Source organism: Syngnathus acus, chromosome 10, assembly GCF_901709675.1.
Source record: "Syngnathus acus chromosome 10, fSynAcu1.2, whole genome shotgun sequence".
In the NCBI taxonomy this organism is placed as follows: Eukaryota; Metazoa; Chordata; class Actinopteri; order Syngnathiformes; family Syngnathidae; genus Syngnathus; species Syngnathus acus.
The window spans coordinates 28,266,143-28,278,334 of NC_051095.1; the positions used below are offsets into that span (position 1 = coordinate 28,266,143).

The 12,192-nt window shown below is 40.5% G+C and overlaps 1 protein-coding gene across 2 annotated transcripts in view; it reads left to right on the forward strand.

The window, feature by feature from the left end:
* The window catches only part of spdl1 (spindle apparatus coiled-coil protein 1), a 177,549-nt gene that overhangs the window by 94,553 nt on the left and 70,804 nt on the right, over nucleotides 1-12,192 (forward strand). For both annotated transcript variants that reach the window (XR_005099208.1, XM_037262836.1), the window contains exon 7: nucleotides 351-461. Coding sequence is in view for 1 of the 2 variants with exons in the window: in XM_037262836.1 (XP_037118731.1) it covers nucleotides 351-461 (111 nt within the window). In the remaining variant the exon portion in view is untranslated. The remainder of the gene's footprint in view (nucleotides 1-350; nucleotides 462-12,192) is intronic.

Sequence of the window (12,192 nt, forward strand, 5' to 3'; positions counted from 1 at the left end):
CTATTGGTGGTGACATGATCAACACCCGGATGTTCATCTGAGAGAATGTCGGAAAATAATGATGTCCGCACAAAATATTAACACAAGGGTTTACTCACTTTTTTGGGAACTGTTTTGACATTATTGGCTGTGTGTTAAATCATTTTGAGGGTAAATCAACTTCTTTGGGTGAACTGTTTGCTGATTACATTGCATTTTTAGCAAAGTGTCATTTCCTCAATGTTATCCCGAGAAAATATTTAATTTGATATTAGCAAAAATGTGAGGTCACACTCTCTTTTGAGGAATAATGTATATGTATGTGCCTAAATGCTGTCTTGTGATCTTCTGACTTTTTGTATGTATTTTAGTTGGAGGACGAACGTGCTGAAATGGAGAGGAGGCTTATCAGTATGAAGGACCAGTACGATTCACTTCAAGCACATTATGCCTTTAACAAACAGCAGTTGCAGCGTATGAAGGTACAGTACCATATTTAATATAACCGATGCTCGTGTCTGGTATCCTTTGAGATTTTATTTATTTATTTTTGGATTTTGGATCACATACGTTATATTGTCTAACTAACGATATTCTTTAATCAGGAATAAAAAAAAAAAATTTTTTTGGGTGACATTTTTGCTGTCAGAAAAGTGTCCTTGTTTATGCTGTGGTTTTCTTCCCAAAACATGTTAGGGTTAATTTCTAGTCTTAATCAACAGGAAGAGGAATTTCATGTTCCGTACCTGGCTAGTTACTCATAGAATTAATGGAGATTTTTTGTTCAAGACTGTCTAGACTGTTTCCTCACACAGCACACGCGTGCATGCTGCATTGGATGTTCATTGGATGATCTGACACACTTTTCGGGCTGCATTTGTACATTTTAAACTGGTAAATTAAAATTAACTGAACAATGTAATGTGCAAGGAAAGAAGGAGCTGGGCTTTTTAGCTTAGTTTTTATGTGCCTGTCACGTTCAACTAACTGACTTTCGTTCATTGAAACCTGACAAGTGCAACTGTCGTGAAAAACTTGGTTTAAAACATGCAGATACAGTAAAATTACAGCAAAATAAGTTTTAATAAGTCTGTTTATATTATCAGGCATGCCTTAACACAAAAGCTGATTTAACTTTTTTTTTCTCCTTCACTCTTCTCAAAATCAAAGAGTGTGCAGCTGCTGCTCAGGGACATCCTTGGCTAGTGGTGATAAGGACTGCAACTGCCAAAATCAAAAATCAAAGTGAAAATAAAAACGAATATAAAACATATGTACGTATATCTGAAAATAGAAAATAAAATAAAAAATTATATATATATATATATATACATATATATACAGTGCCTTGCGAAAGTATTCGGCCCCCTTGAACCTTTCAACATTTCGCGACATTTAAGGCTTCAAACATAAAGATATAAAAGTTTAATTTTTTGTCAAGAATCAACAACAAGTGGGACACAATCGTGAAGTGGAACAAAATTTATTGGATAATTTAAACTTTTTTAACAAATAAAAAACTGAAAAGTGGGGCGTGCAATATTATTCGGCCCCCTTGCGCTAATACTTTGTAGCGCCACCTTTTGCTGCAATTACAGCTGCAAGTCGCTTGGGGTATGTCTCTATCAGTTTTGAACATCGAGAGACTGGAATTCTTGCCCATTCTTCCTTGCAAAACAGCTCGAGCTCAGTGAGGTTGGATGGAGAGCGTTTGTGAACAGCAGTCTTCAGCTCTTTCCACAGATTCTCGATTGGATTCAGGTCTGGACTTTGACTTGGCCATTCTAACACCTGTATACGTCTATTTGTGAACCATTCCATTGTAGATTTGGCTTTACGTTTTGGATCATTGTCCTGTTGGAAGATAAATCTCCGTCCCAGTCTCAGGTCTTTTGCAGACTCCAACAGGTTTTCTTCCAGAATGGTCCTGTATTTGGCTCCATCCATCTTCCCATCAATTTTAGCCATCTTCCCTGTCCCTGCTGAAGAAAAGCAGGCCCAAACCATGATGCTGCCACCACCATGTTTGACAGTGGGGATGGTGTGTTCAGGGTGATGAGCTGTGTTGCTTTTACGCCAAACATATCGTTTTGCATTGTGGCCAAAAAGTTCGATTTTGGATTCATCTGACCAGAGCACCTTCTTCCACATGTTTGGTGTGTCTCCCAGGTGGCTTGTGGCAAACTTTAAACGAGACTTTTTATGGATATCTTTGAGAAATGGCTTTCTTCTTGCCACTCTTCCATAAAGGCCAGATTTGTGCAGTTCACGACTGATTGTTGTCCTATGGACAGACTCTCCCACCTCAGCTGTAGTTATCTGCAGTTCATCCAGAGTGATCATGGGCCTCTTGGCTGCATCTCTGATCAGTCTTCTCCTTGTTTGAGATGAAAGTTTGGAGGGACGGCCGGGTCTTGGTAGATTTGCAGTGGTCTGATACTCCTTCCATTTCAATATAATTGCTTGCACAGTGCTCCTTGAGATGTTTAAAGCTTGGGAAATCTTTTTGTATCCAAATCCGGCTTTAAACTTCTCCACAACAGTATCTCGGACCTGCCTGGTGTGTTCCTTTGTCTTCATGGTTCTCTCTGCGCTTTAAACAGAACCCTGAGACTATCAAAGAGCAGGTGCATTTATACGGAGACTTGATTGCACACAGGAGCATTCTATTTATCATCATCAGTCATTTAGGACAACATTGGATCATTCAAAGATCCTCACTGAACTTCTCGAGTGAGTTTGCTGCACTGAAAGTAAAGGGGCCGAATAATATTGCACGCTCCACTTTTCAGTTTTTTATTTGTTAAAAAAGTTTAAATTATCCAATAAATTTCGTTCCACTTCACGATTGTGTCCCACTTGTTGTTGATTCTTGACAAAAAATTAAACTTTTATATCTTTATGTTTGAAGCCTGAAATGTGGCAAAATGTTGAAAGGTTCAACGGGGCCGAATACTTTCGCAAGGCACTGTATATATATATATATATATATATATATATATATACATATACTATATATACACTGTATTGGTCCGAATATAAGACATTGTTTTATGCATTGAAATAAGACTGAAAAAGTGGGGGTCGTCTTACATTCGAGGTCTAGACATTATACTCATTCAAAACGCTAGATGGCGCCAGATTTCTTCAAAGCAAATGCTGAACTGAACTCCCCAGGCCAAAGCGAACCCCTGTCATGAAGAATAAAAATAAAAATAGCGATAGCAGTTTGCATTATTTTAGTGCAAAGTTTTTCCTTATTCAGATTTGTTACAGTTAGACTTTACTTTGATGGTTAATGCAGTTATTGCAATCTAATATCAATGTATCAATGTATTAAACCTGTGTTGTCTTTTTCTTTGGTAGCCTTGTATGGGCATCTACCTTTGAAAGATAAAAACTCCCTTCACCAAGTAGTTAAATGGGCCAGTAAGTTGGTGGGTAGGTCCCAACTGAGCCTGTTGAACTGTACAACAAGGTTAAGAACCACTGCTTTAACACTTGTGTCGCATTGAATTTGTAGGATGCTGTAACTTTACCCACTTGAACGTATATTGGCAAAATTTGGCATATTTGATGACAGTTAAGGCCCAAAGACATCTCCAAACTTATTTTTGTTGTTGTGGTAGCGCTACCTATTGGCTATAGGGAAGAAATGTTTTGTTCTTTGATGATTTTCTACTAGCGCGTCAACCAGAATTAAAGTTAAAGTTAAAGTCCCAATGATCGTCACACACACATCTGGGTGTGGTGAAATTTGTCCTCTGCATTTAACCCATCCCCGTGTGATTTTAATCCATCCCCTGGGGGAGAGGGGAGCAGTGAGCAGCAGCGGTGCCGCGCTCGGGAATCATTTGGTGATCTAACCCCCCAATTCCAACCCTTAATGCTGAGTGCCAAGCAGGGAGGCAATGGGTCCCATTTTTATAGTCTTTGGTTTGAACCCACAACCTTCCAGTCTCAGGGCGGACACTCTACCACTAGGCCACTGAGATTTTCTCTGAAGAGTGTTTTTAGGCTTTCATGGTGCGAAAACACGAAGTTTGTGAGTTTTTGCAAAACGAAGCCTTCGCGACAGAGCATTCTAAGGAATCACCGCTAAGCTTGAGGGTCTAAAACATGCACAAAAACCTGACACACACATCAAGCCAGGCAAAAACATCAATTTTTTTTTTTTTTTTTTGTACGATTTAAAAAAAATGGCTCATCCTCTGCAAAATTTTAACGAAGCATCACCGGTGGTACGTTTCATCTAGAGCAGTGGTTCTTAACCTGGGTGCGATCGAACCTTAGGGGTTCGGTGAGTCGGTCACGTGTTCGGCAGAGCCTCCACTGTGGAGGTCCGAACACACCTGATTTATCGTGTAAATTTGTGATGACGCTTTTCTGAACTGGTCTCGCAAAGGCAACAGCAAAAGTCACACTGATTTGCAGGTGTGTGATTTGTTGTGAGTCCGTGCATTGTATTGGTTTTGTTCTTTGATCAAGGTGATGTTCATGCATGGCTCATTTTGTGCATCAGTAAAAAACATTGATGTCTTGAATTTGAAAAAAACATATATATTTTTCACTTAAGAGGGGTTCGGTGAATGCGCATATGAAACTGGTGGGGTTCGGTACCTCCAACAAGGTCGAGAACCACTAATCGAGAGCTATGAAATTTTGATGGTATGTGCAACAGCCAAAGGCCTCCAAAAAGTTACTTTTGAGCCATTGCTAAACCTAACAGGAAGAAACCACCATTTTATTTTATTTTTTTCCAAATTGCGGCATTTGTGGCCTTTTACAGAGTTCACATATTAAAGAAGTCCCGCTAGAAGTTTTATCAATTTGTTTTGAAACTGGGGATACTTTTTCATGATAAAAAACAAATCCAACCATAGCTTTTTAATTTGTCCAACACTGTTGTTTTGTCCAACATGCTGTTTGCCGATTTTTTTTTTTGATGGTCTTAACTTAGTGCAGATAATACACTTGGTAAATTAACTATTACGTTGAGTTTATTGTTTATTTGCCCTTTTTTTTGAGGTCACATTTGATCAAAGTAGTTTTGAAGCTGATGCACTTTTTTACTTTAAAAAAAAAAAAAAATCATTTCAAATGTGCCAGTTAGTGATGGGTCCATGAGGCGTCGTGTGTCGTCCCGACACATTGACAAACTGTATTCACTGTGTCAATACTGTGTCGCTGACTGCTGACACCCGCTGGACCTTAAAAATACTACAGGCAACCTAGTTGACAGACACGACTGACACTGATTTGATGACCTAGTATATACATTAATTAATTTAAGTATATTTTATATTGTATTGTTTCACATATTCATTTAAATTGAAAATATATTTTATTTTTCAGTTACAGTCAATCAATAATGTGAGCATGTATCGTAACATGAAAATCTAAGTGAACGTGTTGTGAAATAGGATGCTTGTGCACTGAGATTTGTTTTTTACTAATTTTTATTTAAAACAATAAGTTTTTCCAATGTTTTGAAATTGAGCCTGTTGCGCTTTTTGGACACAATTTCTCCCGTCATTGAAAACACACTCACACGGCACAAATGAGGCTGGAGTGCAGTGTAGTGGGTCTTTTGATTGTCCCAGTATCTGACTTGGGGCTGCTTCATAATTCTTGATAACTTCGAGGATGAACCGCAAAAGATCAGATATTGTTTTAGCAGACCCATCCCGTTGACAATGCGCTTCCTTTAACAGAGCTAAAGCGCGCTTCCTTTAACAGAGCTAAAGCGCGCTTCCTTGACAGACTACAATGCTGATCGTTCGGTCACGTGGCTTTTTTAAAGCGATACGTGCACCGACATGGGGCGTCGCTCTATGAGCTCGACACATGCGCCGACGCATTGGTGTTGCCGGACCTATCACTAGTGCCAGTATACCAACATGTGATTGCAAGGTCCTTTTTCAGCTGCTCGGAGCTGCAGTTATCAATATTTTTTTCCGTACAAAAATGCAGAGGAGGACACCTCTTGATCCACTGCTGGAAACATTACGTCAGGGTCACTATTGTGGCAGTGTTGAAAACATGCAGCTGTCTTTCCAAACATGTCTTTATTCCAAGACTCCCAACAAGATGTTTTAGCAATATGAAACACTGCATGAATGATAAAAGCACACATTGCGTCAAAAAGACATAAGTACAGACACGGCCACAACCACACAGTTGCCTGCTGGGTGAGAGGCCTGCTCCAATGTCCGCCACACTCTCGCTATAGCTTGTGCCAATGTTTTATGCGATGTGTTATGTTCTAGTGTTATTTTACGTGATATGTTTTGTAAAGCGCTTTGTTACATCGACAGCTGTTGCGAAAGCACTATATAAATAAATATGTAGTGTAATCTATATTTAGGTGCCTATTTTTCTAACCTAAAGGCGCCTTGTTCGTTAACCCTCCGCCTCCATTGTACTCACACACATTAGCCTCTCGACGCAAGGTGCATTCAGTGACTACTCACAAAATAGGACATCTCAAAATCTCAAAATTACGTATATACTCTATAAAAAAAAAAAATACAACAAACAGAAATGTCTACTATTTGAGCACGCTGCAGGGGTTTTATGGAACAGTCTTTTAATATGGGATGCACCAAAACAGCCCCATGTAAAACCAATTTGCTGGGGCAGCTCCTATGAGAAACTCAGTGTGTTTTGTCTGCAGCGGCAGTATAGGGGTGGCAACTCAAGATTCAAGAATACCTTATTGTCGCCTTGGGGCAATTTGTTTGCAACAACAGTTAAAATACACAACACACAAAATCACACGTGCATTTATAAAACGGACGGCATTTGGAACCATGGACTTTTTAAATATGTTGGTTCTACACCGTGGGACAGTGAACCCGATGGGAGCAAAGAAAACTCCTGCCACAGAGGATGGGAGGAGTCAGCTGTGATAAATATCCTGAGCTTTCCTGAGACATCTAACCTTGAACACCTCGTTAAGGTTGTTAAGTGAGCCTTTGGTAATTTTACTTGAACAATCTCCATTAAACGATTCCGCTGCTTAATGGACAGATAAAAGAAAATGTTAAAATAGACTCTATAAAAATACAAATAAAATATTTTCGTAAAAGAAGTGCTAGTGAGCTTATTTGTAAATTGTCATCTATAATGGTCCACAAGTATTTATATTCCTTGACCTGCTCCACACACTGGCCATTTATGACAGTAGGGGGAAGGACCAAAGGTCCAAAAATGCCAAAATTACCAACCATCTCCTTGGTTTTGGTCACATTAATATTAAAAAAATGATGTGTTATGCCACTCCACAAAGTCTGATAAAACTGGACCAGGATCACAAGCTCCCTGGTTTAAAGGCGACACAATCAGCAATCATCAACAAATTTGACAGTCTGATGACCTAAAAAATTACTGTCATTAGTGTATAAAACCAATAAAAGAGGTGAAAGAACACATCCCTGCGGTGTACAGTGGAGGAAAAAAAGAACGTCAGATAAAACTGCATTCACACTAACCGCTGGAACCGCCTGTTTTGCAGACGGCATCCACTTGTGGCTCGAAGCACAGCTTGTGATCAATAAAGGTCCCCAAGCAATGTTCCCTCTAATTTTTCAAGTGTGTGCAAACACACAAGCTCCCAGTACACACTGTGGACCACTGTGTGCAACACTAGATTAAATAAATAAATAAATAAATAAATGATCACATAAATAAATAGATAGATAGATAGAATATTGTCAATGAGAACTTTAACTTGCTTGGGGTTGGATTTTGTTTTGCGTGACAGCTCATTCCTTTTCTGTCGGCTTTTTGCGCTCTCCCGCAATAGTGTACCGATCCCCTGTCCCATCTTGAGTCTTTGTACAATTCCAACAGCTTTCAAATGGCATTTTTGCTGAATGTGACGCTTGAGGTAGCCAAACTTCCATTCAGTCCTAATTTTTCCCTCCGTAAACTTGTCCGCCACTTTGGCTTCACTGCATGTGTTGCATAGTAGACCATTCTCACTCAAAAAAGAGAAAATCACATCCAGTTTCACTGTTTCCTTTTTTATTTGCACACACGCCAATAACCATTCCATCTTAAAAGGACCGTCACATCTCTTATTTACTTTGCCTTGGCGAGTGTGTCGCTGCTCGTTCGTTTCACCATGATAAGGGGTTAGCTAACTTAGCATTTGCATCTCCCACAACTTTTATGCTCATTAGTGGAAGCCTTTTGTCACAGCTTCTTTGTCAATGCTGTGGCTTGATGCCATTCAGAACGGTTTGTAGGCTGGAACAAGGTAAACAGATGCGCCAATGGGAGCTCTTGGGAGTGATCTGTACGCCGCTTTTATGGTTCCAAAGAAAAGATCAAGGCATTTGGAATGTCGAGTCATGCAAGTCACGTTTTGAAAAAAGTGTCTAAGCGCTTTTCCCAGTTTGCAGTCGTTAAAGTCCCCCATTAAAATAATCTGGCGCTAGCCCTTGAATACGCTGCACAGACTTAGTGGTTATTGTTTGCGTTCGCTTTGGGATGTATACAGTCATATGCAAAGGTTTGGGCACCCTTGATCATTTTCATGATTTTCCTTTATAAATCATTGGTTTTTCGGATCAGCAATTTCAGTTAAATGTATCATATAGCAGACAAAGTGATATTTGAGAAGTGAAATTAAGTTTATAGGATTTTCGGAAAGTGTACAATCATTACTTGAACAAAAGTAGGCAGGTGCATACATTTTGGCACACCAACAGAAAAATCCTCTTTTCTAGAAATTACAGCCTCTAAACGCTTCCTGTAGCTTCCAATGAGAATCTGGATTCTGGTTGAAGGTATTTTGACCATTCTCCTTTACAAAACATCTCCAGTTACGGGTATTTAAGGTGTTTGCATCTTCTCTCAAGAGTGGCAACATGGGAGCCTCATAACAACTGACAAATGACCTGAAAGCAAAGATTGTTCAACATCATAGTTTAGGGGAAAGATACAAAAAGCTAGCTCAGAGATTTCAGCTGTCAGTTTATACTGTGAGGAACATAGTGAGGAAATGAAAGACCACAGACACAGTTCTAGTTAAGGCCCGGAGTGGTAGGCCAAGAAATCTCAGATAAGCAGAGGCGAAGGATGGTGAGAACAGTCAGTCAACCCACAGAGCAGCTCCAAAGACCTACAAACTGATCATGCAGATGGTGACACTGTACATCGTTCAACTATTCAGTGCACTTTGTACAAGGAGATGGTATATGGGAGTATAATGCGGCATAAGCCTTTTCTTCACACATGCCACAAACAAAATCGCTTGACGTATGCTAAAGCACATTTGGACAAGCCAGCTTCATTTTGGAATAAGGTGCTGTGATGGAACTAAATTTTAGTTATTTGGCTATAACAAGGGGAAGAAGGAAGAAGAAGAACACAGCATTCAATGACAACCACTTGCTACCCACAATCAAATTTGGTGGTGGTTCCATCGTGCTGTGGGGTTCTGTGGCCAGTGCAGGTACTGGCAATCTTGTGATAGTTGAAGGTCGCATGGATCAAGTCAGTATCAGGAGATTCTTGTAAACAATGTTCAAGAATCAGTGACAAAGTTGAAGTTGCGTCGGGGCTGGATACCTCAACAAGACAACGACCCCAAACACTGCTCAAATTCCACTGAGGCATTCATCCAGAGGAACAAGTACAATGTTCTGGAATGGCCATCTCAGTCCCCAGACCTGAATATTATTCAAAATATGTGGTGCGATTTAAAGCGGGATGTCCATGCTCGGAAACCATCAAAGCTGACTGAACTGGCGATATCTTGTCAAGAAGATTGGTCAAAAATACCTTCAACCAGAATCCAGACTCTCATTGGAAGCAATAGGAAGTTTTTAGAGGCTGTTATTTCTGCAAAAGAAGGATGTACTAAATATTGATGTCATTTGTCTGTTGGGGTGCCCAAATTTATGCACCTTCCTACTTTTGTGTAGGTAATGATTGCACACTTTCAGTAAATCATATAAACTTCATTTCACTTCTCAAATATCACTGTTTTTGTCTGCTATATGATATATTTAACTGAATATGCTGATCCGAGCGGCTCGGTGGCGCACTGGGTAGCACGTCCGCCTCACAGTTAGGAGGGTGCGGGTTCGATTCCACCTCCGGCCCTCCCTGTGTGGAGTTTGCATGTTCTCCCCGGGCCTGCGTGGGTTTTCTCCGGGCACTCCGGTTTCCTCCCACATCCCAAAAACATGCTTAGTAGGCCGATTGAAGACTCCAAATTGTCCCTAGGTATGAGTGCGAGTGCAAATGGTTGTTTGTCTCTGTGTGCCCTGCGATTGGCTGGCAACCGGTTCAGGGTGTCCCCCGCCTACTGCCCGATGACGGCTGGGATAGGCTCCAGCACTCCCGCGACCCCCGTGGGGACTAAGCGGTTCAGAAAATGGATGGATGGATGGATGCTGATCCGAACGACCAATGATTTATAAAGGAAAATCTTGAAAATGATCAGGGGTGCCCAAACCTTTGCATCCGACTGTATAAACCACAGACACGAAGATTTGAGAGAATTCCCTTGGCAAATAAAACGGACATACTAGTGACACAGTCAGCAGTTTAATGTCTAGCGTACATAAGGACTTGCGAACATGTGTCTGTAAAGGCAAGAATGCAAGGATCCCTGTACTCTTTTTGAGATCAAACATTAACTTGTACTTCATCCACTTTATGTCGAAGTGACTGTACGTTCACTAGCATTATAGACGGGAAAGAGTTCCGCTGATGGCCGAGTCTTCTCAGCCTCTGTCGCACACCGCCGCGTCCCCCCCTTCTTTTCTCTGGTGCCTTGTTGTCCGGCGGGCCCCCCGGGCGGATGATCTCCTGAGGGAAGGACGCATCTGGATCCACAGAGCCAATCTTGGCTTAAAGGAACATTACAGGCTGTTTGAATTCACATTTAACACTTTTATAGGCAGGCATCCACGGTGGTGACGTACGTTTACCAGCTGATCGGAGATGACGTCAAAGTGGAGAGAATCGAGTACAAAAAGTCTTAAGCTACAGGACCAGATGGTGTTCCATTCCTTTCCACTCAGGGGCAATGTTAGCCCTGTAATATATTGTTCATAATGTTCTGTTCATCTGTCTTTATTTCATCGCTAAAACCAAAAGAAAAGTTTTTTGTTTTTTTTTATAAAAAGAAGCTCCTGGATTTTTTGTTATCGAAAAATTGCTTTCTCTCTCAGAAAAAAAAAGAGAAAAGGACAATCTTGGGGAAAGCTCAATATTGACTGATAAAGCGCGGAGTAAAAACAAAAAACCCCAAAAAGGCAGTCAATGAGGAGGAGGAGTTGCCTTGAGTGCTGTAGCGGCTCCCCATTGACCGAGAGACATGTCAAAAGGTGACAGAGCAGTGTCAATTAAAGGAAAAGACCCACTACTCAGTGAGTCAGGGACGCCTCCCCTGCCATCATGAAAAGGGGAAAAACAAATTCAACAGTTTTTATTGTAAAGTCATTTTCCTTTTAATTTTAATAGTTTTGTATCATTTTGAACCAAAATCGCTGAATTTTTATAGTTATTTTAAAACCGAAGACGAGTCGCTCGGAGGAGCCAACTTCCTGTCTAGCCTCCTCTGAGGATTGCGTAATCACACGGCTGCCTATGTTGACAGGCTATGCAGTTAGACAGAACTGCTCTCTGTCTTTCTGTCCCTGTTTAAGTGTTCAAACACTGTGGCTATATTAACTAATTTCCGTAGTTAAGCTGACATATATAATATCTTGTGTTTTTTGTCATCTGTCTGTAACGTCGTCTTTCTTTATATGAACAAAACAGCTTTGAAAAGATACCTTACGGAGGCTACGAAAAAAAAGGTTCTCCAGCCTTATGGCAGAGGGTGCTAGTGATCCCGGAATGCTTCATGCGCCTACCTGTAGAATAAGAGATCTCCAGTTCAAATTTATAGTGAACAACTGAGGAGCAGTCCTCCATTTATTTTGTTTTACGTTTCTTTTTTTTTTTTTTTTTTTTTTGCGTTTTTACATTTCGTTTTACAATGGAGGACTACATATCCAAACGATTTTCAACTATGGATTTTCGGTCGAAGCAGGAGGACATCAGTAAAGGAAGAGCAACTCCGGAGTTAAAAGGTTTGATTCGGACAACGGGACTTTGGAACGGAGTGGTACGCACGATCGAAAACAAGTTTTTGATTCCATGTGCTTTATGGAGTGTTTTTATGTGTGAAGATTGCTGATATGAGAT